The sequence below is a fragment of the Chaetomium strumarium genome (assembly GCF_033439665.1).
Source record: "Chaetomium strumarium strain CBS 333.67 chromosome Unknown B0T15scaffold_2, whole genome shotgun sequence".
NCBI classification, from domain to species: Eukaryota; Fungi; Ascomycota; class Sordariomycetes; order Sordariales; family Chaetomiaceae; genus Chaetomium; species Chaetomium strumarium.
The window spans coordinates 3983303-4006447 of NW_026944430.1; the positions used below are offsets into that span (position 1 = coordinate 3983303).

Consider the following 23145-nt stretch of genomic DNA (forward strand, 5'->3'; position numbering starts at 1 on the left):
CTTCGGATTGCCCAATTCAGGGGCTCCGGCAAAAGTCGACTTTCCATTGCCGAAGCCGGAACCATTCAGGACCACATGACGGGACCAGCGGTGTGTGAATTCATATGAACTAGTTACCTAGTGTACAGGTCATGTCTCCGTCAAATACAATGGTGTATAATACCTACACTTGGAACACGTAAGATGAATGAATGATGCTGATGCAGGACCGGTATCTTTTCTGTCGTATTGTAGACCCATACGTAAGGTAAGGTACCTTAGTTAGGTGTGCCTGCGGATGCAAATCACGCAATGTATTGTACACTATGGCAGGAAACGGGTGTGTGAACTCAGGTACCCGCCTGACGGTCTCACTGGGGGGGGGGGGGTGTCAAAACTTCCGTCACGCATATACATGTACGTGTAGGAAATATAGTGCTGCTCCGTATAAGCCACAATATCTGTATAGCGATGAGAGCGGGACGCACCTCCCGAACGGCTTTGCAGCCCGCGCGTCAGACTCTTTTATCCTTCCACGTGTAGACGACATGGGAGGTTTAGCCTGAATCAGACGTGAGGGGGGCTGGACGCGCAAGTGCTCTCTCTACCTGTGTGCCGTGCTGTCTCTCTGATAGGTAACTAGAGGTGTAGGTACGGAAACGGTGGCATATACGAAGTAACACAGCGGCAAACCAGTGTGGTTGCACAAGATAAGGTACGGTACTAGTATGTACTATTATGCTACTGTACAGGGTAATTTTGGTACCGCCGTAGTGGCGGTGTTGATGGCGGTTTGACAATCGCCCGGCAGCTGGCAGGTTGCGTGTCAATGCCCCACATGGCCCTGTCGATCACTGGCAGTGGGAAAGGAACGAAACGGCACGCGGGAGTTCCGGATGGCCCGGGGCTAGTAGAGACTCCGTCCTATCTCCGTGGTCCGAGTCCGCCCCTTCATTCGATGGGTCTGTTTGTCTGGGGTTTCAACATCAGCAGTCTGAGAGCCGTCGCAGTCCGTTTTGTTCTTCTTTCAAAGCTCTCTGGTATCAATTTTGACACTCGTTTATACTGCGTTTTATCTATCGTTCCATGCTGGATGAACATGTCCGCCGAGGCGATGCCGCTCCTTTGGGAAACAGGTACGGATACTCGAACGTTACTCTGAGGGTGTCACCCCACACCGGCCGCCGCAAATCTACTCCCGTATCATCGCTCCCGGATCCCTTTGGGTTAGCGTTAACACGGACCCTATGTAGTAGTACACCCCGCCAGCGCCGATAATCCTCTCCCCGGAGGAGGAGGAGGAGGAGGAGGCGAGCCCCCGCTGCCACAGAACATCGGGCACCGGGGGTACAAGGCGGCGTTCCCGGAGAACACCATGGCCGCATTCCGCGGCGCAGTGGCAGCTGGCGCACACGCCATCGAAACAGATCTGCATCTGTCTCGCGATGGCGTAGCAGTGCTGTCTCATGTGAGAGAGAGAATCAACTCAACGCGACTCATGCTATAATGATAGGTGACAGACTACTAACGAAGAGAATGCAACAAAAAAGGACGGCTCCCTGAAACGCTGCTTCGGGATCGACAAGAAAATCGCCGACTGCGACTGGGAGTACCTGCGCACCCTCCGGACCACGCAGCAACCCCGTCAGGGCATGCCGCGGCTGGCCGACCTGCTCGAGTGGCTGACAGGACGGGGGCTGGGGTCGGTTTGGGTGCTGCTGGACATCAAGCTGGACGACGACCCGGAGCTGCTGCTTGCTGCGATTGCGCGGGCCATCGCGTCCGTGGCTCCAGGAGAGGGGTGTCGTCCGTGGAGGGAGAGGGTTGTTGTGGGTGTTTGGAACGTGGGTTATTTTCTTTCTTCATTTCTCGTCTTTCTTTTCCCCTGCTTGATACATCTACTTGTCTTCAATCTACCCCGTACCATTCATCCATCCATGCTCGGGAGTAGTACTGACTTATACACAGGAGAACTACGTGCACCTCGCCCGCACGCACCTCCCCTCCTTCCCGCTCGCCTACATCGGCTTCTCCCTCGTCTACGCCAAGCGCTTCCTCTCCGATGCCCACCCAGACGTGCACTTCAACCTGTTCCAGCCCGTGCTCGTCGGCCCGCTGGGCGCCCGCTTCCGCCGCGAAGTGCGCCGGCGCGGCCGCCGGCTGTTTGTCTGGACCGTCAACGACGAGCAGTGGATGCGGTGGAGCTGCAGGAAGGGCGTCGACGGCGTCGTGACCGACGAGGTGGGCAGGTTTGCGGATGTCAGGGATGGGTTTCATCGGGCGTATAGTAGTAGTGATGGTGGTGGCGGCCAAGATAAGAAGATGGCGCTGGCGGCACGGGATGGTCGGCGCGCCGGGGGTGGCTGGCCGCGTACGGTGACGCTGTACGTCAAGGCGTTTGTGCTGCAGGGCGCGGCGCTGCTGTTCACGGTGTTGTTGTGGCATCGGTTGAGTAGCCGGGGAGCGAAAGCGAGGAAGCGGCTGAAGGCGAAGTTGGTGCCGGACAAGACGTGAGAGGAAAAGGCAGTGGTGGTAGGCTTTCCGTGTGCGAGCGGGAAGCTTTGTCTTCGGAATCCCTCTCTCATGGGTATTATGTGTTGCGTTGTTGGAAGCCTTAAGCGCTGCGGGCTTTACGTTATGTTTCTAGACTACGGTTGGCGTCTCGGCGTCTTAATGTTGATAGTTGCTGGAGGGTGACAGTGGCAACTTGGTACGCTGCATCGGTTAATCGGTTCACAGCACGGTCAATGGTCAGCATATAATCATCTATGCGGCGAGCTCTAACTCGAGGGTACCGGCACCGAAGGAGGCCGAGGTCACTAAGTCCGCGGCTTTCCATCAGAACACCCAGACAACGAAGCAAGGGCCATCTGTCAAACCTAAACGGTAGAAACAGGCTAATGGAGTGGAAAAGAGAACAAGCTTCGTGATGGAGCTTAGCAGCAAGTCAGCCATCAGCCATCGGCTAGAGGCCCATCGTAAGAGCTACACCAATCTTGAAACCACTAAACCACCATCAACACTCTTCGAGGATGACAATGTCGGCCGAGCCCCCTTTCCGAAGCTGACTGTTGACGCGTGGAGGAAGAGATCGCTGGTCCCAAGCATCGCCTTGACACTGAGAAGACAGTCAGGATCGTCCGTTGGAATAGGTACTACTTATCTGAAGTTATAGCAGCGTCGCATATCTATGGCAACTCTTAGCTAGATAGGTATAGCATCCTAGTCATTCGGTCTGAACTCTGAAGGCGGCTGTTCATGGTGTTTCAGGGGTAACCGCCCTAGGAGAGGCGATAGTTGTATTCTAGACAATCCAGATGCATATTCAGCAACATTCTCAATGAGAACCGGACCAATTCTTGTGCTGGCGGCTGTGAAAGCTGACGTGGACAGGAGTGCGCAGTTGAGCTGCGCCTACAAATTGAATACTGTAAGGTGTCCAGTCTATCGTGAAACTTAGTATATGCTAAACGCTCCAGGCGTGGACAGTCGCTACATGAATTAGCCGAGGAAAATATTGGATGAGAAGACCCAGAAACCCAAGGGTTCGGAGTTTTAGTAGTACTGTCTTAAAGTTTGAATGTCACAACTGATTGTGAAATTGTAGGGTAGGTAGGCGTATCTGATGAGGTGAGTGAGGTTACGCCGTACGGATCCGTATCTTATCGTCGAAGAAGGGTGCTTTTGTACCCCTGCAGTTCGTCCGGCCTTATCTCCGCTGTGACGTGAGCATTGCCATGCCTGGGCTGTGGTCGGATACTCGGGGGTGTTAGACTCCGTCCAGCTGCCGTTGGCATTTAAACACTTAATGCCCGACACAAACAATTTCTATAATGCAGACAAGTGATATTTTCGCGTGACATCTACATCGTAAATCTCGCAAATCGACCGGATGGCAGATTATACAGGCGGCAGCACGAAGGCCGATCACCTCTGCGTGTTGGTCCACGGGGTAAGGATAAGCATCATGATGCATTATTAGATTCGATTGCCTGCGCTTTCGCGCCAGCGACAAACAGCTGCTGATGCGACATCACGCGATTTACAGTTATGGGGCAACCCGAACCATATGGCGTCCGTCGCCAAAGCATTGCGCGCACAGTACCCTCCCGAACAGGTCTACATCCTCGTCGCGAAACGCAACAGCGGGTCGTTCACCTACGACGGCATCGAGCTTGGGGGCGAGCGCGTGTGCCTCGAGATTGAGGAGGAGTTAGAGAAGATCAAGAGCGCAGGGGGCAGCATCAAGAAGCTCAGCATTGCGGGATACTCACTCGGAGGGCTGGTCGCGAGATATGCCGTTGGGCTGCTGTTCGCGAGGGGCGTGTTGGACAATCTCGAGTGCATGGTGAGTTATGCACTCCCTGCTTGCGCAAGGAGGAGAGAGAGGTTTGGGATACTAACATTGTCGATAGAATTTCACGGCCTTCGCAAGCCCATTCCTCGGCGTACGAACACCGCTGCGCGGATGGGCCAACCAGATCTGGAACGTCCTGGGCGCGAGGACGCTGTGCATGTCCGGGCGCCAACTCTTCGGGATTGACCGATTCCGCGACACCGGAAAACCGTTGCTCGCCGTGCTCGCTGACCCCAACTCCATCTTCATGTCCGGACTCGCCCGCTTCAAGCGCCACACGCTGTACACCAACATCGTCAACGACCGCAGCGCCGTCTACTACACCACCGGCATCGCCAAGACCGACCCCTACACGGACATGTCCAAAGTCACGGTGCGCTACCTCCAGGGCTTCGAGGACGTCATCCTGGACCCGCTCGACCCGGTATCCCCCCGCCCGGCACAGACGACCCCAACGGAACCCGCCGAGCCCCTGCGGGCCTCGGTCGAGAAATGGGCCAAGCGCATCCCCTTCGCGCTCGCCCTCACCCTCTTCATCCCGCTCGGCGTCGTCGCCTTCCTCGTCAACTCGGCCGTCCAGACCGTCCGCTCCGCCCGCCGCGTCAAGCTGCACGAGAGCGGCCTCGCGGGAATCAACGTGCAGGATTTCCGCGTGAACCTCTGGATCAAGGAGATCCGCTCGGCGGTTGAGAACACGTACGAGAATCTGAATAGTTCCCAGAATCAGGAGTACCTCCTCGACTATGATGATGACGACGATGACGACGATGGCGAGGAGAGTGGTGGGGAAGGGACAGGATTGGTAAAGGCCGCTGCTGCTGCTGCTGCTGCTGCTGATGGGCGCAGTACCGGTGATGGGGATCGTCGTGAGGCCTCGCACAAATCCGGCAGGGAGATCCTCTCGCTGGAGAGGAAACAGTCGCGCCAGCAGGAGGGCGGGTTCCCGACGCTCGCGCTGGCGCCGTATCAGTTTGCGGCCATCCAGGCGCTTGACAGCCTCAACTGGAGGAAATATCCGGTGTGGATCCACAAGCATCGGCATAGCCATGCGGCAATCATCGTGAGGATGGATAAGCCTGGCTTTGAAGAGGGAAAGGTCGTGTTGAAGCATTGGGTTACTGAGGAGTTTTTGGTGTGAGGCCGTGCATTTCGAGATGAGATGGTGAGAGTAGGCGATTGAGTTAGGAAGCGGTTAGCGTAAGTCATGACCTGGAGTCTTGGGCCAGAGCAAAGGCGCCGGCAAGGGAGGCGTTGGGTGCTAGATTATTTTGGGACTGGGAGCACTCGTTGGTATCTAGCTACAATTAGGTAACGTTTGATATGTTACTAGGTGTTGTGTTTAGATTCAGAGACTACCTAATCTTAGAATCCGCGGTTGAACGGTTAGGTAGTTTACGCATACAGGAGCGACGTAGGTGCTGTGGCGACTCGAACTTGGCAGAACCCTAGAGCAGCACTTCATGCCACTTCCTATGTCTGCTTGTCAGCTCGCCTGCAGGCGGTCGAACTTTCTCGCATACATATGCCTTTCCTCTGAGTCGATCATATCCATTGATCATCACCCTGTGGAAGATTGCTTCGACCGCAAGGACGTGAAGGTGCCCGCTGCTCGAACCGAGCTATTCCATTCTTGGTCTAGTGCCTGCAGCTCCCGACCCGACGGTTTGGGCGGGCCGGCACGAGACCCACACGGACAGCTGCAAGTGAACGGGGCACAAAAGACCGACTTCCGAGCCGTCGGCTCACAACTCGACGGACGCGTTCTCAACGCTGCCCCTGAACCGTGCCGTAACCCGATCCTCACAATTTTCGTCGCATTTTCAGGGCGATGAGGACCTCACGCGTTGCGAAGGATACGTCCAAGTACTTCGACACGAGTTCGAGTTCGGCGGCCGTCCTCCCGCGACGTTCGACGCGATCGTCAACCCTTGCGCGATTCGCATACAACGGTGCAAACAACAGCCTGCCATCCGCCGCTGCCAGTAGCAACAATGCCGGCATTGCAACTGCCGAGGTGGCACTCGGTTCCGATATCGAAGACGCCGTAAACATGACGGCGACGCGCAAGCGTAAGCGGACTGCAACGATAACACAGTCGTTGCCATCGCGGCGGGCCGCAGCCAGAACGACCAAAACCGAGGTCAAGACCGAGATCAAGACAGAAGACCATGACTCGGAGCCTGAGACCAAACCAAAACCCCGAGGCCGCGTCCGAAAACCAGCGCGCAGGACGACAGATGCGGCCACCGGCGAAATAAAAGTTGAGCCGCCCTCGGACTGGGAGGAAATCTACAACCTGGTGAAAGAGATGCGCCTCACCGGCCCAGCAGCCAATGCCGCGGTCGACACAATGGGCTGCGAGCGCCTCGCACGGCCCGACGCCAGCGCGCGCGACAGACGGTTCCACACCCTCGTAGCGCTGATGCTCTCGAGCCAGACCAAGGACACGGTCAACGCCGAAGCGATGGCGCGGCTGCAGAACGAGCTGCCGCCGTACGAGCCCGGCGCCCCGCCGGGTCTGAACCTGGAGAACATGCTCGCGGTCGATCCGAAGCTGCTGAACGAGCTGATTGGCAAAGTCGGGTTTCACAATAACAAGACAAAGTCAGTTTCTAATTTACCTTAAACCTCAGCTTCCCCTTTTTTCCCACTTTCGTTCCACCCGTACCTCTCACATATCGTTACTAACCACCTGTTTATGAAACCCACTCCCCCCCAAAATAGATACCTCAAACAAACAGCGGAGATCCTCAAATCGCACTACGCCTCCGACATCCCCGACACCATCGAGGGCCTCACCTCGCTGCCGGGCGTCGGCCCCAAGATGGCCCACCTCTGCATGAGCGCCCCACACGGCTGGAACCGCGTCGAGGGGATCGGCGTTGACGTGCACGTGCACCGCATCACCAACCTGTGGGGCTGGCAGTCGCCGCCGACCAAGACGCCCGAGGACACGAGGCGGGCGCTCGAGGCCTGGCTGCCGCGCGACAGGTGGCGCGAGATCAACTGGCTGCTGGTCGGCTTCGGGCAGACGGTCTGTCTGCCCGTGGGCAGGAAGTGTGGCAAGTGCGAGCTGGGACTGAGCGGGTTGTGCAAGGCGGCTGATCGGGCGAAGGTCGCGCTGGGGAGGAAACTGAGGAACGGGGTGGCGGTGAAGAAAGAGAAGGAGGAGGAGGAGATGGTCGAAGTTGAGGTGGATGGGGAGGGGGGCGGCAGAGTGAAAGTTAAGAAGGAGGAGGCAGAGGTGAAGATTGAAAAGGGGAAGGGAGAGGTGAAGATTGAGAAGAAGGAGGATCTGATGAAAGTTGACGAGGAGGAAGCGGGGGTGAAGGTCAAAAAGGAAGAGGAGGTAATGGAAGTTGATATGGCGAAGACAGAAGTGAAAATCAAGGAAGAGGAAGAGGAGGTAAAGATCAAAAAGGAGGAGGGGAAAATGGGAATTGACGTGGACGGAAAGGATGAGCGTGGAGTGAAGATTCAAAAAGAGGAGGCAGAGATGAAGGATATGACGGCGACGCTCAAAACCGAGAATGGAGCGCCTGTGTGGGAAGGAGGCGCGAAATACGGTGCAGAGGGAGAGGCCATAATCGACCTGGAAAAGGTAGAGGAAATGGAGCTAGACGAAGAGGTGTGCTCCGCCAATGTCAAAAGAGAAGGGAACGAGGTGAAGGTTGAGAGGGTGTAGAAAACGGGCTGTTGGTGGGCCGGCTGCAGCGAGATTGAAGCATTCGTCCGAAGGCAGAGTAGATGACAACAGATGGCTTTTGAAGTACAGGACGAAGCCCTCGGTCCCGACCAGGAGACCGCCCGTAGCGTTGATATGGACAAGGCGGAGGGGAAAGGTCGTCGGACATTGTAAAATACTCACTTACACACTCATACGAGTTCACTGGTACCCAAACTGTCGATGCTGTACCTATTGTCGCATACCTGGTAGTACAGTTATTGTACTACTACGTAGTCGCTCTTGGCGCCCGCGTGCTTCGAGTCATTCAGATACGATATCGGAGCCGTCCCCCGATCGTATTCGCCATCGGCGCCCAGAAGGCAAAATGCGTTCATCACATGCTTGAAATTTAAACAGAAGTGGCAAATCGATTTGGTTCTTGTAGGGATGTCTATTTCCCGGTTCTAAATCGTCTGGTCGATGGCCAAGCGGGTGCCTCAGAGGCTCTCTGAAGCGAAGATCCGTCGTCCTGTTTCAGGGCGAATCCATCCCACCCATTTCCTTGGCCCTGAATAGACAAGAAAGGTTTAGTTATGTACTGTGTAAAATATCTGACCCGATCTCCCTTGACGCCATGCCAAAATACAGTAGATAAGCCACCTGTACTCCAAGCCGCCCCTGCTATGTCCCCGCCAATGATTTAGAGAGAATCGAATCGAGATTTGGCGACTAGGCCACTAGGATGAGTGTCGAGCCGCATGTCGCGAGCAGTGTGTCGGGAATAAGGTTCGGGGGATTCGGTCTCCGCAGATCGTCATCAGGTCGTTGCCTATCACCGGTGTGGACCCAGGACGACGTTCTCGCGCAGTCGGGGAGTCTGGCCAAAGACCGTCCACCGTTGTTATCCATCCACCGTGGTCGTCGGGGAAAGTCTACACGGTCTTGATGACCTGAGTGCGTTCCTTGTTGAGTTGCATCGCGTTCTGCTCGAACGCTTCCCTCTTGCACTTGTGGAGGAGGTCAGCCAGCAGGTCCTCCGGAAGCACCTCGGAGAGCCCGACGAGCCACCATTGCGACGGCGCTGGAGGACAACTTACGTCTTCGAGATTCTGGCACTTGTGGTCTTCTAGTAGACGGTGGTTGCTGCAGAAGTGCCCCTGGCAGAAGGTGCAATCTCCCGAGATGCGCTGAGCGACCGCCTTGCAGTCCTCGAATTGACACCGCAGCTTCTTGGGCATGTTGCTTGGGATGAGGGCGAGTAGAGACGGTTCGACGGTTGCTTATTAGACTAAGAACGGAGAAGCCGGAAACGGGCGCAGGCAGAAGGGCGATTACGAATCCGGTCTCGGCGGTGTGGCGGCGTGCCTCACGAGTCGTCGACGAGGTCGTTGGGAAGAAAATAGGTGAAGCCAGGAGGGAGGGAAGCGAGGGGAGACCGGCAAGGTTATAAAGAGGACGTCCGGTGGAGGTCCATTCCGAGACAACTCAGGGACTCACGTGGTGTCATGAGGGATCCCTGGAAGCGGTGGCCAACTGGACAAGCAGCAAGGAAGGAAGTGGAAGCCATTGGACCAGCTGGCCGAGGCGAGGCGGCGAAGAGACGCAGTTACATCGACCGACGACCCTTGCCCTGTTGAAGATGTCAGGGTCAAAGACCCGCGGCTGTCCAATTGAACCCGGGGTTGCCTCGCATGGCGGCCGCCGGCGCAAACGCAAGGCTCCGCTCACGGCGAGCGGTCACCTTTCAGGACAATGAAGCCACATCCTGTTCCGAACAATTCTGTTGCCTCTTTTGCCTTTGAAGTGAGTTTCAGTGACATCTACAGACAGCGATGCTCGGATCAGGCATTAAGCCGGGTATGGGATGCGAGGACTGATCTCAAGTGGCTGCAACGTGGTTGGGCGGTTGCTAACCGGACCTGGCAAGTGGGGAACTCAGCGAGGGGGCCTCAAACTTGGTGTTGTCACTACTGTGGTACCAAGAAATAATTTATGTATGCAAGTACTAGGCTTGCGCCGTCACTCTAAGAAATGTCCCTCTCTCTCCCTTCTCCTTTCCCTCCCTTCTCTCCATTACAAAATCTCCATGTGGTGAGCCAGCCGGTCGAAGAGCTCAAATTCCATACGTTCAGCGGCCTTGGGGCCGGCCATGATCTCTCCCATTATATCTGAGCCTGGCGGGAAATCCTGTTCATGATAAGGTTCTCCTATTCCTCTCATGTTTGTGAGGACCGCCTGGCGGAAATGCCAGTGGAAGAGGGAGTCCGGCGGACGGCGGGGATCATTAGCAGGCGGCTGTCGAGACTTTCCCCAGCCAATTGGTCTAAGTCGACGGTGAAAAAAGACAATCTTATATCCGTTCTAAAAATGTGTACCGTTAGTGATTATAAAACATATAACAACAATAAGGAAACGTACATCAGGATTGATAGAAAACGCAAAACAATCGAAGAGTATATGCAGATCGGCTCTGAGGATAATGCCGTTCTGTACAGAGTTGATCTTTCCCACCCCTTGAGGGGGATCAATCGTGATCCAACGGCCGTAGTTGTTGTCGTCCCATTGTCGTTCGTATGCTAGTGGGAAGATATGTGCGGCTTAAAATCCCCACCAGATATCGAACGCGGCTCGACGATTTTCGACTTTCGAAACAACACAACGACCGTCACGAGCTTGGACTTCTTCTTTGAACGATTCCACTCTGGTGCCCGTAGCGATAGAGTGCGATCGCGTATATACAACTTCGTTGTTGACCTTGGTAACCTTGTTAAAAAAAACGAAAACACTTAATACGGTAAATAAAACTAACCTCAACACTATCTGCACTGACAGTGTAATCTCCAGGGAGAAGGGGCTGGTCATCTCGTAGGGTTTCGTCTCCATGTTCGTTTTGGACAACGCAATCGCCCGAGGTGATGAGAAGAATGTCAAGCATTTGGCGAAAGCCCGTGTTGGTGACGCCGGCTGTGAGGACTAAGCCACCCAGGGGAATGCGATCTTCATTGTCGCCATTCAGATGCCAGATGAACACATTACGGCCAAGAGCTCGCCTGCCCGACATTTCTGCGGCGCGTTGAGAACAGTTGGAGGGATGGGTGGGAAGTGGGGCGCCAAATCTGGCGGGCACGACCCAGGACCCCCGCGTCATCATGCCTCAGTTTGCTGAGGGGAAAGGCCGGGAGTCCGGGACCGCTCGTTGGTCTGCGGGCCTCGACCCGGCCGGCCCATATCAGCGACTCCCCTGCTTCCACAGGACACCTTACTGCAAACACTGACTGCAGAAGACGATACTTTCTGCAACCCCGTCGCGGTGGGAGAAATGGACTCGACACATCGGCCTCGCGTACGGTATGCAACTGCTCGGTGTCCGGAGAACCACGAATAAAACCAGTCATTGCCCTAGATTTGATGCAGAGTTGGGTTGATGACGTTGAGGCGGGCCGGATAACCTCCCCTCCCGACATAGGTACGCGGTACTAGCTCTATCGCGCCGGGCGGTATTGGGCCGGAAAGGGCTGGTTGCCGCCGCCGCCTCCTAACCGCCGGTGGCCTGATGTGGCCATGCTTCCACCATCCCTTTGCTTTCTCGAGTTCATCTATTCATTAACTGTGATAATCTACTGCCCGCAACAGATGAGTGCACTATGTTGCCTCAGTGCGACCTCTTAATTCACCTTTCGACCGGCTAGATCTGACCGGATACATAAATCCGGATGTCTCTGATTGTGGGCGGGATGCTGATGAGCAGCCGATATCACGCAAAGATACTTAGGTCTCATTGCAGGTCTCACCTCAGCACAGCACTGTGGTTCAACTCCGACATAGAGTCATCTTATAGTACTAGTAGCACATACTTAGTACCTACCGGTCAGCTTGCATTCGGGAAGCGTCTCAACCTATCGCCAAGCGCCGTCACTCACACCCGTACAGGGCATCAGCCAGCTCGAGTGACCAAGCATGCTTTGTATTCGCAGCAAGAGCGTCACGGTAGATGCATGGAGATGCCATACAGCGACTCCCGAGAACCACCCGTCGATTTCTACTTATCAAAGTACACAGATTTGCTGCATCACCACAGCCGCCCATACACACCTGAACCCCTCGTGTCAGGTTCACTCGTCCTTCATGGTCAGCACGGCCCGGATGCAGTCGCCCTGCTTCATGACGTCGAACGCCTCGTTGATCTGGGCTAGCGTCTTGCGGTGCGTGATGAACTCGTCCACCTTGAGCCTGCCGTCGAGGTAGTCCTGCACAAGGCTGGGCAGCTGGCTGCGGCCCTTGACGCCGCCGAAGGCGCTGCCCTTCCAGACGCGGCCGGTGACCAGTTGGAATGCTATATATATATGGTATTTATGTCAGCATACGGTACATAACCGATCAAGAATCGAATAGACGTCAGAGAGAGAGAGGGGGGGGGGGGGGGGAAGGAGACAGTAAACTTACGTCTCGTGGAGATCTCCTGCCCGGCAGCCGCGACGCCGATGATGATGCTCTGGCCCCAGCCCTTATGGCAGGCCTCCAGCGCGGCGCGCATGACGCCGACGTTGCCCGTGCAGTCGAAGGTGTAGTCGCACCCGCCGTCCGTCATCTCGATCAGCTGGTCGACCACGGTCTTGCCCTCGGGCAGCTTGGTCGGGTTGACAAAGTCGGTGGCGCCAAACTTGCGCGACCACTCCTCCTTGGCCGGGTTGACGTCGACGACGATGATCTTGCCGGCGCCCTGCGCCACCGCGCCCTGCACGACGCTCAGGCCGACGCAGCCAGCGCCGAACACGGCCACGCTGCCGCCCTTCTCGACGTTGGCCGTGATGCGCGCGGCGCCGTAGCCCGTGGTGATGCCGCAGCCCAGCAGGCAGGTGCGGTCCATGGGCGCGTCCTGCTGCACCGCCACGACCGAGATGTCGGCCACCACCGTGTACTGGCTGAAGGTGGACGTGCCCATGAAGTGCAGGATGTCCTGGCCGCGCGCGCGGAAGCGGCTCGTGCCGTCCGGCATCACGCCCTTGCCCTGTGTCGCGCGGATCTTGCCGCACAGGTTGGTCTTGCCGGACTTGCAGAACTTGCATTCCTTGCATTCGGGGGTGCTAGAGGAGGCATGGTCAGTGGGATGGGCCCGCAGTTACTATTGAGGAAGATTTTCTCATACTAAAGAGCCACGACATGGTCACCCGGCTTGACGTTGGTCACGCCCTCGCCGACCGACTCCACGATGCCCGCGCCTTCGTGTCCCAGGATGACGGGGAAGGCACCCTCGGGATCCTTGCCGGACAGTGTGTAGGCATCTGCAGTTCAACAAACCCGGTCTAATCAGCGTCTGCCCTGCTATCAAGGTTCTCAAGGATCATTTATGTTCTGTGGAGGGGCGGGCTGTTACCTGTGTGGCAGACACCGGTGTAATAGATCTGGATGCGCACCTCGTGGGCCTTGGGCGGTGCTACCTCGACGTCCTCGTAGCTGAGCTCCTGGCCGGGACCCCACGCGATGGCCGCCTTGCAGGTGATTGTCTACATTCCCAAGCACGCGGGTTAGCGAAGCTCGACAGCAGGGGCGGCCTGAGCTTCCAGGGGTTTGATGCGGGGTTATGTTTGTGCTGCTTCCCGTCCTGGCCCTCACCTTTCCTGCTGTTGAAGCCATTGTGGTGTGTTTTTATATGACTTGGTTGGACTGAAGAAACGGCAGATTCAATCAGCTCAGCTTCCCAAAGACACATACAGTCTCCCTTTTTGTCTGTTACAATGAAATGATGCGGGAGCGGCTCCCGAAGAGCTGTCGGGACACTCTTTTGACCCCGCCCTTTGCGAGGTGGGGTTCCCGACGGGTCAAGCAGGATTGCCGGCAAACTTCCATCACTTTGACTCTTCGGTGATATCACGGCATCCGCTTGCCAAGTAACGGTTCGGCAGTTCAGATTCGTTCGGCTGCTTAGAAAACCCTACTTGTGTTTTGATGTTCATGATGAACGGCGTCATACTTCATTACCTGACTAGGGTCTGATAATATCGTGGATCATCATGGCATGTCTGCCTCTTGCCTTACCCTTATAGCCCACGCAGTAGCCGGGTATTTTTGGTCAGGAAGAGGAGATACTATCGTCTAGTATCACTTGAGAGTTCAAAGAGTGTCTTGTGAGCTTTGTAAACAGGTAATTAACCTTGGTCGTAACTCTGGACGTCAATCGACTGAGATTTGCCCCAGTGCGTCAGAACCCAGTGAGTACGACATGGCGCTCGATAACCAGTGTTATAAAAGACCATACCCAACTGCATACTATGCTAACGTAGACAGCGTTTTATCTCATTGTCGTCGGTGCTTTGCCGTGCCATGGGCCTATAGCATCTAATTCGACATAGAACACAAGAGTCCAGCGAACAAAAGAGGTAAACCATAGTACTGGTTCCTCTCACTGCGTTAATCCCACTCCCTAACAGCTTTAGATGATAAAACAGAAGGGTGCTTACTCAGACAAGGTTCAATATGAGAATGTGTACGACACATGACTCTTGTCGTCAATAATAAGAACAGAAGGTTGACTGTTGTTGACTTGCTAACCTGGAATATTCTGCCCGCAAAAACGGCGAGCAAAGTGGGGGGGACAGCGAGACGCCGAATTCGTCAAGCATAAAACAACACACTCTCACCCCAAACTTATTACTGTGCGTGTATCTGTCGACACTGCGCAACACTTTTGGAAGCTACTTTAGTACCTACTTTACTATCACACCGGAAATACACACTCACACATAAAAGAGAAAAAAAAGAAAGAGAAAAAGAAAATGGCCCCGCTCCCACCTCCCTCCCCGCTCCCGGAATTCGTCTACAAGATCACGCCCTCGGCCCCGCCCGACCCGATCCCCGAGCAGTACCCGCTCTCGGACCTGGACCGGCAAGACGGCTTCGTGCACCTGAGCGCGGCGTGGCAGGTGCCCGTCACGGCCGACCTCTTCTTTCGCGACGCGCCGTCCTTCTACGTCCTCAAGCTGCGGCTGGCCAACTTTGCGCCCTCGAGCGTCAAGTGGGACGAGGTGGACGGCACCAACGGGTGTCCGCATCTGTATGGCAACTTTGGTGCGGGGGATGTTGTTGCCATGAGGGAGTTTACGCGTGGGGAGGGGCAGTCATGGAAGGAGGTATTGGAGGGGGAGAAGGCTTGGTTGGAGTGATGATGTCTTCAGCGGAGGGGAAGGGTAGTGTGTTAAGGTGATGATGATGGAGTAATATAGGGGTTAGGTTGGTATAGAACGTCTGGTTCATCCTCGGGACCCCATTTCAACCTGGGATAGAGTGAGACAAAACGCAACACCATGGGGGCTCCCATCTTTTCATACTTTCATAACACGGAATCTCTCCAGGACTATACCACTTACTACCTTATGTATATCCCAATCAATACCGGTCACATTCCAGAAACCATACATCCCTTAACACATCTAGCCTAAACACCCAGCACCGTTACGATGCGCGCAGTTTTCTTCTACCACAAAACCGAAAGCCTATCCCCCCAATTACGGTCCCTCACCAGACCATCGCATCCGCCTCGGCCAACCACAACCCGGCCAAATCCTTCGCTAAGCCCAGCCTCAACCGCTTCATGACATCCTCTCCCTTCGTCTTGAAAGCCGCCACCTCGGTGCGCCAGTCCCAACCCCTCTTCACGGCCACCTTACCCAGCGCGCCCTTTCCGCTGAGCGATTTCTGCAGTTGACTCGCCATGACCGAGCTGCCGCCCAGCACCAGGTTAGTGCCATCGCTCTTCTTGAGCAGGTCGGCCGGCGTCGACCCCTTGAGCCCGCCCGGCGCCGAGGCCAGCACCAGCTGCAGGAACTCGTCGCAGGCACTGTACACGCGGCTGCCGACGGCCTGCAGGTCCTCGATCGCCTTGAGGATGATGTCGATCTGGTCGAGCGTGATGACGGGTGCGTCGAGCTGGCCGTGGTGGACGTTGGTGTTGTCCGGGTCGGAGACGAACACGAGGGCCTCGCCGAGCAGGGCGAGGAGGAAGTCCTCGCTGACGATGCCGTCGCGGGTCTGGTCGAACAGGCCGCCGCGGATGTTGTCGTCGGAGCTGGCGATGACGCTGATGAGCGCGGTGGCGGCCTGCTGCCGGCGCGCCTGGGCCGTTGCGTTGGGCAGCGCGTCCTCGTTGTCGCGGATTTCGTAGAACTGCCGGAGCGAGGCGTAGCCGCTGAGCATCTTGCCCAGGAGCTCGGCCGCCTCCATGTCCTGTTTCGCGCACTGCTCGAGAGTCCTCTTGCGGTCGGTAAGCAGCTTGTGGAGGTAGTCGTCTAGGTCGTTCGAGGGCGGGAACGCCGTAGACTGGATCAGCGAGTACGAGATAAGCAGGTTCATGACCTCGCGGACCTTGTTCGGCCGGTGTGCGAGGGCATAGTACCACATGGCCTCGCCGTAGCGGTGCGAATCGCGCGCGAGGATATCTCCATATGTCTAGAACAACAAAAGTCAGCAAGCCAGCAATAGGGTAATTTCATGCCTCCAAATACTCACCTCCGCTGTATCCTGAGCATACTCGATCATGCCCAGCTCATTCAACAGAGCCCATAGCCTATCCACCGTCTCGTTGGAGTCCACATGCAGCTCCTGGACCAAGTGCTCCACCAGATCTCTCACCATCTCGTCGGACCGCTCTGGCGAGTCTATCCGGCCGAGCACGCTAATCGCCAGCTCCCAGCCGTCCCGTGAGAATCCCGGCTTGTCCTTCACGGCCGACAGACCCTCGCAGTCCGCCAGCGCCTGCGCATATTGCACCAGTGTGCTGTCCTTGATGCCGTCGATCTCGTCTGGAGCACCGGGATCCATGCCCAGGACCTCGAGATCATCCATGTCCAGATCTTCGAGCCCGAACGCCCCCGAAGGATGGTGAGGGGGCAGCCACTTCCCAAGGGACGCGATCTCGGCCACCGCGGCGGCAACCGGGAGCGACCAGCCACGAAGCAGGCCGACCACCGCCTTGATATTGTCTTCGAAAACGCAGGCCATGCCAATCTCGACGGGATTCTGCGCGTTGAAGTGGAAGTCCGACTCCACCGCCGCGTGGAAGGCGCGCGCAAGGCGGTCCAGATAGCTCTCCGAGTCCGAAGCCGGTGTCGACGCGAGAACCAGGGCCTGCGACCGCGACATGGAGAAGGGCTTTTCCGCTGTAGTCCTTTGCTCATCCCACCAGCCGAACAGGCCAACGGTCGCCTCCAGCCAGTCTTGCGCCGCTTCCAGGATGGCGTCCTGTTGACCCAGGACGATATCAAACACGATGTTCAGGTTCTCGTATATTTCCCAAGGCACCTGACTCTCCGCCCGCCTCGCCATGCCGGCCATGGACTGCCTACTCCTTGGCTCAGACGAAAGAGAAGCCGAGAACGTCGAATCGGCAAACGCGCTCTCCCTGCCCTCAGCAAACCGCCTGAGGTGCTCCAGCGCGCCCTGCGCCCGCACACGGAACAGAGTCCAGTCGCTGCTCCAGACCTCCCAGTTGCCGTCGTACCCGGGGCAGCTCTCCAGCACGGCGATGGTCTGCTCCGCCGCGCGCTGCACATTCTCGAGCGCCCGGTCGACATAGGCGTACTCGCCGCGCTGGCCGCGCCGAACATGGCCCCAGCCCGCCTGTCGCAGCAGAGCCACCGCGTCGCCGACCTTGCCGCGCAGCAGCGCGATGAACACGGCCTGCCAGAAGAGCGAATGGCACGCCGGGCTGGGCCGGCACCGCAGGATCTCGTCCACCTGGTTCCCGTACATGTCGTGGTACTCGTCCAGCCACCGGAACAGCGTCTCGGGCAGCGGTTCCGCGCGGCCCATGCCGCCGTCGTCGTATCTCGTGTGGTGGATCTGCAGCGCCAGATTGGCGAGGTAATACGCCTTCTCGAAGGCAGTGGCGTGCGGGCCCGGTCCGATCTCCGCGGCATGCTCCTCCGTCGGCCGCGGGAGCTTATCCACGTGGCTCTTCCAGAGCGCGGTGACCTTGCCCGCCACCGTTGCCAGGGTATCGTCCATCTTCCCCTCATCCTCCGTCTCTCCCACCCCTTCGTCGTAGAGCCTGGAAATCAGATTCTCCGTGCCCAGAATGACCTGCGCCGGCTCCGTGATGGGCGCCGTGCCCAGCTGGTGATACGCATCCCTCGCAATGGCCGTGTACCGGAACTCCGTCCTCCGCACAGCCCCGCCCGCCTGTACCACCGAAGCGCGGAAGATATCCTCGGCCTCGCGGCGCACCCTCTCCGTCGCAGCGGGCGTCGCGAGCATCAGCAGATCCGACTCGTCCCCAATCTCCCGTCCACCCTCCTCAGGCATGTCAAGCCACATATCCCTTTCCTCCTCCTCCTCCTCTTCCTCTTTCCCTTTAGCTCCTCCTCTTAGGTTGATATCATCCTCCCCAAAACTGTCATCATCAAACGCCGGCACCCCAAACGTCTTCGGCCTCTTCTCCTCTTCATCCTGCCCATCATCATCGGCAGCAGTAGTAGCAGCAACGGCCCGACTTAACCGACTCGGCCCGCTCGGCTGCCTGCCATGAATGATCGACCTCCCCAGCGGCGTGATATTCCTCTTCTTGGCCCCGCCGCCAGTATTCCCAAGCCCAGCAGCGCCAGCAAACAGGTTCTTCTTCCCCGCACCGAGGCCCCCACCACCACCACCACCAGGACCAGCACCAGCACCGGTAAACCCAGCCGCCGAGTTGAACCCGCCTCCGATGCCCGTGAACAACCCCACCGGCGGGGGATCCTCCCTTTTCGTTTTTGTTGTGCCGCGGCCGCCCGACACACCGCGCATGATGGAACTGCCCAGGTAGCTGGCCGAGGGCGCGCCGGCGGGCGTGAAGCTAGCGGTGGAGGAGTGGCCGCCGCCGGTCGGGGGCGGGCCAGCCGGGGTGTTGGGCTGATGGCTTGTTTCGGAGTGGCCGAAGATGCTGTTTTTGTTATTGTTGTTGGTCTTGGAGGTATAGCGGCGGTCCGGGGTGGAGGGGAGGAAATTAGGCGGGGAGGAAGGGGGGCCGAAGATGCTGTTTGACATTCTCGTCTTCGTTCTTAAGAGTTGTTGTTGCTGTCGTCGTCTCTTGTTTTGGGAGCGGGTAAACTTCTAGGTGTGGTTTGCAGTTTCAAGGCAAGTGACGCGGAGCTGAAGCCCGACGTGGAATGGCCGTCGATATTTGTTTGTTGGCGTCCCAGGTAACCTAGAAGCGTTGGCCAAATGGATGGTTGAGAGGAATCGGGTCTGCTCAATAGGAGCTCGATTACATGTTCTGCGAAGCAATCAACCGGTTGCGATGTGTCGCTGATAGGTCGCAATCGCTCTCCAAAACCGGGGGAGCTTCTGCACCTTGCACAGACGCGACTTTTGGTGGTTTTCTGCGCGTGTCGGCAAATTCCGCTCCTTGGTTACCTATCATCCCGCTGTAGGTAATATGTTACATTACAGGCTTCCCCTGGATTGCAAAGGTACGGTAAGAAGAACCTAATTGGTTTCTGAACACAACAATGATTTACTCCGACATTCAATTAAGTGCTACCTACTTGGAGCGCTCGGTTTGTCCCATCAATCCCTGACAACATGCTACAACACCATGCGAGGGCGACTGGTAAGGGCAAGCGGTGTGACCACTGAATTCAGCATTTCACGCGGCCACACCAAGAGCGGTTACTGCTACAAGTGACTATAGGTTAGAGCACCTGGACAATATTGCACTTTCACCGGGACAATTCATTAACTACCCAAGTATCGACCGACTGTTGAACAGGTCATGTTTATAGCAATATCTGGTAAGATGCCACTTGCGCCAACGCGATGCCCAATTCCTGCCTGCTTCTGCGATACATGGACACATTATGTACGGTACGGTATGCCGAGCAACTCAACAAAGGGAAAAAGCGAGGTCGGCCACGGCGTGAAGGGGGTATTCTTTTTAGGCCAAAGCAAAGAACAAATATGCGCTGGAGAAAGGAAAGGAAAAAGAGGCAGTCTCCAAGCGTCAGGACACACAGTAGAAATTCAGACGTTGCTCAACCCAGGGTCCGCCTAAGCACTCTGCGGGAGTAACGACGGGTCCTTCTCCGTTCCCAGCGTGAACCCTCGTGTCCGAGCGCTCTCAGGATGCTGAAGCCCCAGTTCCTTCAGCCCCGCGGCTGCGCTGTCCGCGGCGCCATAGACGATGCCGAGGCCATTGCTGGAATCTTTGTTGGCTGCTTTCCTCTTCTCGTTGTTGGCATCGTTAGCGCCCTCTTCGAGGTTCATCAGTGCCGGTGGCCTGTGCCGCATTTGCCGTGCCTTCGCCAGCGAGATGGTCTTCTGCTGATACGTGGTCGTGATTGGCTGCGTGTCGTCGCGGTCAATTGTTGCTTTCATCAGCGCCGCCATCCACAGCCGCCCTTGCTTGATGTTCGGGACCGCGAAATAATGCACGGTAGGTTTCGTGAAGTTGACTGCGCGAGAGAGACCGGCACGCGGCGGCACCAGCTTGAAGATGAAGATGGAATCCGATTCCGTCGCCGGATCCCGTTCCTCATTGGCAGCTGCGAGCGTCGTGATGTGGCTTCCAGCCGGCATCGCAGGCGTGCTCGATACCCCCGTGAGCGTAGCATGGAGTCCAGTGAGCCGCTCGTTGTCAGCCGGAAGCACTCGGTGGAACGAGATGTCGATCAGGCCTCTTTCCTGGTCGTCGTCTTCTGAATAGTAGTATGCGAGACGCCTGCCCTTCAGAACGAACAGGCGAGGCTTCCAGGTCGTCATGAGGTTGGCGCTCCTCTTCTTCATCCACCCACTGTAGTCTGCATCTTTGATGGCTTCCCGGGGGCTGATCTTCTGGAGACCTCGCTGGTACGCACTCGTCTCCTGCTTGGTCTTCTTGCGACTGGTCCGTGTGGTCGCCGTCGTTGCCGTGCTCGGGCTCTTAGTCGTATCGGGCGAGTCAAGTTCAAAACTCGGCCCTTTGGAAGGGGTGGTTGACCCGGTACGAGCAGGCGAGTACATGGGCGATTCCTTGAGTGGCGACTCGATTGGTGACAGCTTCGCCCTTTCCGTCCCAGTGATTGCATCCGAGGCAGCGCGTAATCCTCCAAGTCCGCTGGCCAACAGCATCTTCATGTTGAAGTCCGGATGATTAACTTGGCTTAACCGCTTGATGGCAGATTTTGGCGATGATCGCGAGTGATCGGACGCGTTGCTGTCCAGTCTTGTGACGGTGGGGTATGTGGCCTCCTTGGAGCCTGAGATTTGGCGGAACGAGTCGGTGGTCGCGACCGAAGGCGAGCGCCTAGAAACGCCGTAGTATTTTTGGGCCGCGGATGACATCGGCGACTCGCGCACAGAATCCACGCTACCAAGCCTCGAGTGGCGCGACAATGCAGTGGCACTTCTCACGCGTTGTTCCTCTGCGTAGCTTGCTTTTGGCGACGCTGTGGCACTGTCACGCTTCTTCAACACATTGCGCCGCCGTGGATCCGCATCGGTGCCCGAGAAGTAGCCCTTGTCGAGCTCAACTGCCGAGTCTTGAAGCTCTGAACCTTGCCCCGGCATTGCGTCATGAAGCCCCGCAGACGATAGGGGACGCTGTGCATAAGCCGTGGCGCTACCCAGCGTCCAGTTACGGTCGAAGGACGGCTTCTTCTTATGGGAGACGTCCTGTCGCGTAACGGCGCTGTTCGGCGGAACCTTCGAAGTGGCCGCAGAAGTGTTGGGGCGTATCCCCGCTAGGCCATAATCGGTTGAAGAGTGGCGCCGCGAGTGGTGCAAATCTCGGACGGATGCAGCGGATGGCCGTTTGTCGTGGTACGTGCGAATTGGGCTGTCGATGAGTGGCGAGACGGGTGATACCGGTTCATAAGGCTCCATCTTCGGGGTCTGTGACAACCGCTTCGTCTTGATAGAGAGCGAGGGTTCGTTCACAGAGACTAGGCGCGAGCCCGAGTTGGTTATCGTATTCGTTCTGCTCCGGATCCTTCCCGCATCAGACCCTGCATCGCTTCCATAATTCTGGGTATTTCTTCCGCTCGTCGGTGCCACTCCGTTCACCTCGTCCTGGAGCTGCTTGATCTTCTGCCATGTTTTGAGTCTCCTCCCCACGGATCCCAAGTCAAGCGCTTTGATGAAAACCGATGTCTGATCCATTCCCAGTAGCACTTCACCCGTGATCTCTTGGTCCCTGAAAACCTCACAATGGTGCTTCTCAACGCCAGCGGTGAACAGATACTCAGCAACCTGGTCGGCGGACCACGACTCGACCTCCGGACGCGTGTGGACCATCGTCTCCTCCTCTTCGTCTGTCTCCTCCCCCTGGATGTATGAAACCCGGTGGCCCAGGTGCGAGCTGTACTCGCTGCCCGAGTCATTGCCATTGCGAAGCGACGAGCTGCCTAGTTGAGGTGTATTGAAATCTGTGATGTGTTCATTGATGACGTTTAGGGTGTCGTGCAGGACATGGCTATCAGTGCTGGCTTTCGGTGTGGTTGTGCTACCGAGACCAGAACCAACCCCGGGCGGCACACTGGTTGAAGGCGCAGGGGGGTTGGGAGTGGCAACCGTCGACTTCAAGGTATCCAGGGGCAGCGTGGGCGAAACCGGTTTCGCATTGGCGATGGGGTCGCTCTGATGCCCCACGACAGGCGGACTGGTGGCGGGAGTCGTCTGCGCGCTTGGCGCCTCGGCCAAAGGGGAAAGAAGCTGCTTCGGTGGTGCTAAGGCCGGGACGCTTGCGCTGGCTTTCGGTGCTGGCCGCGTGTAGACTATGCCATGTCAGCGGGGATACGCAGACAACGCTCGAGGCGCAAAACCCACCCTCTGGGAAGAGGCCAATGTTCCCATTGACAGTGTGCTTGCCCAAAAACCACCCATCTCCAAACTCGTCATCTCGCTCGAGAAGCTCAACACGGTCGCCTTTCGCCAGGGTTAACTCATCGGAACTGCGAGCCTGGAAGTCGTCTGCAGAACGTCTAGCGTCAGTCATTGATTCTGGAAACTCGCAACAAGGGACCAGGTCCGGAGGCGGACGGTCGCGGTTTTAATTGTTGCAACGACCACGCAAACACGGAGCTAGTGGCATTCAGATTGGGGACAGAGGAGTGACATACGGATGACGATCAGAATATCGCCCAGCTCGGGCTTGTTTGGGTTGGACGTTGCCATCCTCCTCCCTTGAGGAGCGACA

At 56.9% G+C, this 23145-nt stretch overlaps 9 protein-coding genes across 9 annotated transcripts; 4 read left to right on the plus strand and 5 right to left on the minus strand.

The window, feature by feature from the left end:
- Positions 1 to 1078: 1078 nt before the first annotated feature.
- Positions 1079 to 2493, plus strand: B0T15DRAFT_509387 (PLC-like phosphodiesterase; the record flags this gene model as incomplete). The annotated part of the gene is made up of 4 exons (XM_062867779.1): positions 1079 to 1115; positions 1233 to 1447; positions 1530 to 1808; positions 1948 to 2493. The coding sequence occupies 4 exons, from the start codon at positions 1079 to 1081 to the stop codon at positions 2491 to 2493; spliced, it is 1077 nt and encodes a 358-aa protein (XP_062724765.1).
- A 1235-nt stretch (positions 2494 to 3728) lies between these two features.
- On the plus strand, positions 3729 to 5861 carry B0T15DRAFT_525859 (putative serine esterase-domain-containing protein). Its single transcript, XM_062868874.1, has 3 exons — positions 3729 to 3931; positions 4028 to 4327; positions 4395 to 5861. The coding sequence occupies exons 1-3, from the start codon at positions 3872 to 3874 to the stop codon at positions 5472 to 5474; spliced, it is 1440 nt and encodes a 479-aa protein (XP_062724766.1). The 5' UTR covers positions 3729 to 3871; the 3' UTR covers positions 5475 to 5861.
- Positions 5862 to 6095: 234 nt separating this feature from the next.
- On the plus strand, positions 6096 to 8353 carry B0T15DRAFT_525860 (DNA glycosylase). The gene is made up of 2 exons (XM_062868875.1): positions 6096 to 6940; positions 7061 to 8353. The coding sequence occupies exons 1-2, from the start codon at positions 6165 to 6167 to the stop codon at positions 8019 to 8021; spliced, it is 1737 nt and encodes a 578-aa protein (XP_062724767.1). The 5' UTR covers positions 6096 to 6164; the 3' UTR covers positions 8022 to 8353.
- Positions 8354 to 8749: 396 nt separating this feature from the next.
- On the minus strand, positions 8750 to 9718 carry B0T15DRAFT_125487 (uncharacterized protein). The gene is made up of 2 exons (XM_062861684.1): positions 9101 to 9718; positions 8750 to 9010 (listed from the first exon to the last, which is right to left on the minus strand). Exons 1-2 carry the CDS (start codon positions 9239 to 9241, stop codon positions 8936 to 8938), a joined length of 216 nt encoding a protein of 71 aa, XP_062724768.1. The 5' UTR covers positions 9242 to 9718; the 3' UTR covers positions 8750 to 8935.
- A 358-nt stretch (positions 9719 to 10076) lies between these two features.
- B0T15DRAFT_509390 (uncharacterized protein) lies at positions 10077 to 11064 on the minus strand (the record flags this gene model as incomplete). Its single annotated transcript, XM_062867780.1, has 4 exons — positions 10077 to 10190; positions 10422 to 10579; positions 10667 to 10766; positions 10813 to 11064. The coding sequence occupies 4 exons, from the start codon at positions 11062 to 11064 to the stop codon at positions 10077 to 10079; spliced, it is 624 nt and encodes a 207-aa protein (XP_062724769.1).
- A 1051-nt stretch (positions 11065 to 12115) lies between these two features.
- Positions 12116 to 13637, minus strand: B0T15DRAFT_390464 (chaperonin 10-like protein; the record flags this gene model as incomplete). The annotated part of the gene is made up of 5 exons (XM_062864538.1): positions 12116 to 12336; positions 12447 to 13087; positions 13150 to 13285; positions 13378 to 13507; positions 13617 to 13637. 5 exons carry the CDS (start codon positions 13635 to 13637, stop codon positions 12116 to 12118), a joined length of 1149 nt encoding a protein of 382 aa, XP_062724770.1.
- A 1139-nt stretch (positions 13638 to 14776) lies between these two features.
- B0T15DRAFT_509392 (uncharacterized protein) lies at positions 14777 to 15163 on the plus strand (the record flags this gene model as incomplete). Its single annotated transcript, XM_062867781.1, has 1 exon — positions 14777 to 15163. The coding sequence occupies one exon, from the start codon at positions 14777 to 14779 to the stop codon at positions 15161 to 15163; it is 387 nt and encodes a 128-aa protein (XP_062724771.1).
- Positions 15164 to 15339: 176 nt separating this feature from the next.
- On the minus strand, positions 15340 to 19129 carry B0T15DRAFT_125296 (uncharacterized protein). The gene is made up of 2 exons (XM_062861683.1): positions 16506 to 19129; positions 15340 to 16445 (listed from the first exon to the last, which is right to left on the minus strand). The coding sequence occupies exons 1-2, from the start codon at positions 19017 to 19019 to the stop codon at positions 15516 to 15518; spliced, it is 3444 nt and encodes a 1147-aa protein (XP_062724772.1). The 5' UTR covers positions 19020 to 19129; the 3' UTR covers positions 15340 to 15515.
- Positions 19130 to 20021: 892 nt separating this feature from the next.
- On the minus strand, positions 20022 to 23123 carry B0T15DRAFT_391235 (uncharacterized protein; the record flags this gene model as incomplete). The annotated part of the gene is made up of 3 exons (XM_062864577.1): positions 20022 to 22723; positions 22776 to 22919; positions 23069 to 23123. 3 exons carry the CDS (start codon positions 23121 to 23123, stop codon positions 20022 to 20024), a joined length of 2901 nt encoding a protein of 966 aa, XP_062724773.1.
- Between the last annotated feature and the right edge of the window lie 22 nt (positions 23124 to 23145).

Excerpts from the sequence above, each read along its gene's own strand:
- B0T15DRAFT_525859 (XM_062868874.1), top strand. The coding sequence starts at position 3,872 with ATGGCAGATTATACAGGCGGCAGCACGAAGGCCGATCACCTCTGCGTG. Across the intron at positions 3,932-4,027 it reads TCTGCGTGTTGGTCCACGGG|TTATGGGGCAACCCGAACCA; the intron begins GTAAGGATAAGC and ends CGCGATTTACAG. Across the intron at positions 4,328-4,394 it reads TGGACAATCTCGAGTGCATG|AATTTCACGGCCTTCGCAAG; the intron begins GTGAGTTATGCA and ends CATTGTCGATAG.
- B0T15DRAFT_525860 (XM_062868875.1), top strand. The coding sequence starts at position 6,165 with ATGAGGACCTCACGCGTTGCGAAGGATACGTCCAAGTACTTCGACACG. Across the intron at positions 6,941-7,060 it reads TTTCACAATAACAAGACAAA|ATACCTCAAACAAACAGCGG; the intron begins GTCAGTTTCTAA and ends CCCCCAAAATAG.
- B0T15DRAFT_125487 (XM_062861684.1), bottom strand. The coding sequence starts at position 9,241 with ATGCCCAAGAAGCTGCGGTGTCAATTCGAGGACTGCAAGGCGGTCGCT. Across the intron at positions 9,011-9,100 it reads AGTGCCAGAATCTCGAAGAC|TGCAAGAGGGAAGCGTTCGA; the intron begins GTAAGTTGTCCT and ends CTCCTCCACAAG.
- B0T15DRAFT_125296 (XM_062861683.1), bottom strand. The coding sequence starts at position 19,019 with ATGTCAAACAGCATCTTCGGCCCCCCTTCCTCCCCGCCTAATTTCCTC. Across the intron at positions 16,446-16,505 it reads ATGCTCAGGATACAGCGGAG|ACATATGGAGATATCCTCGC; the intron begins GTGAGTATTTGG and ends TTGTTGTTCTAG.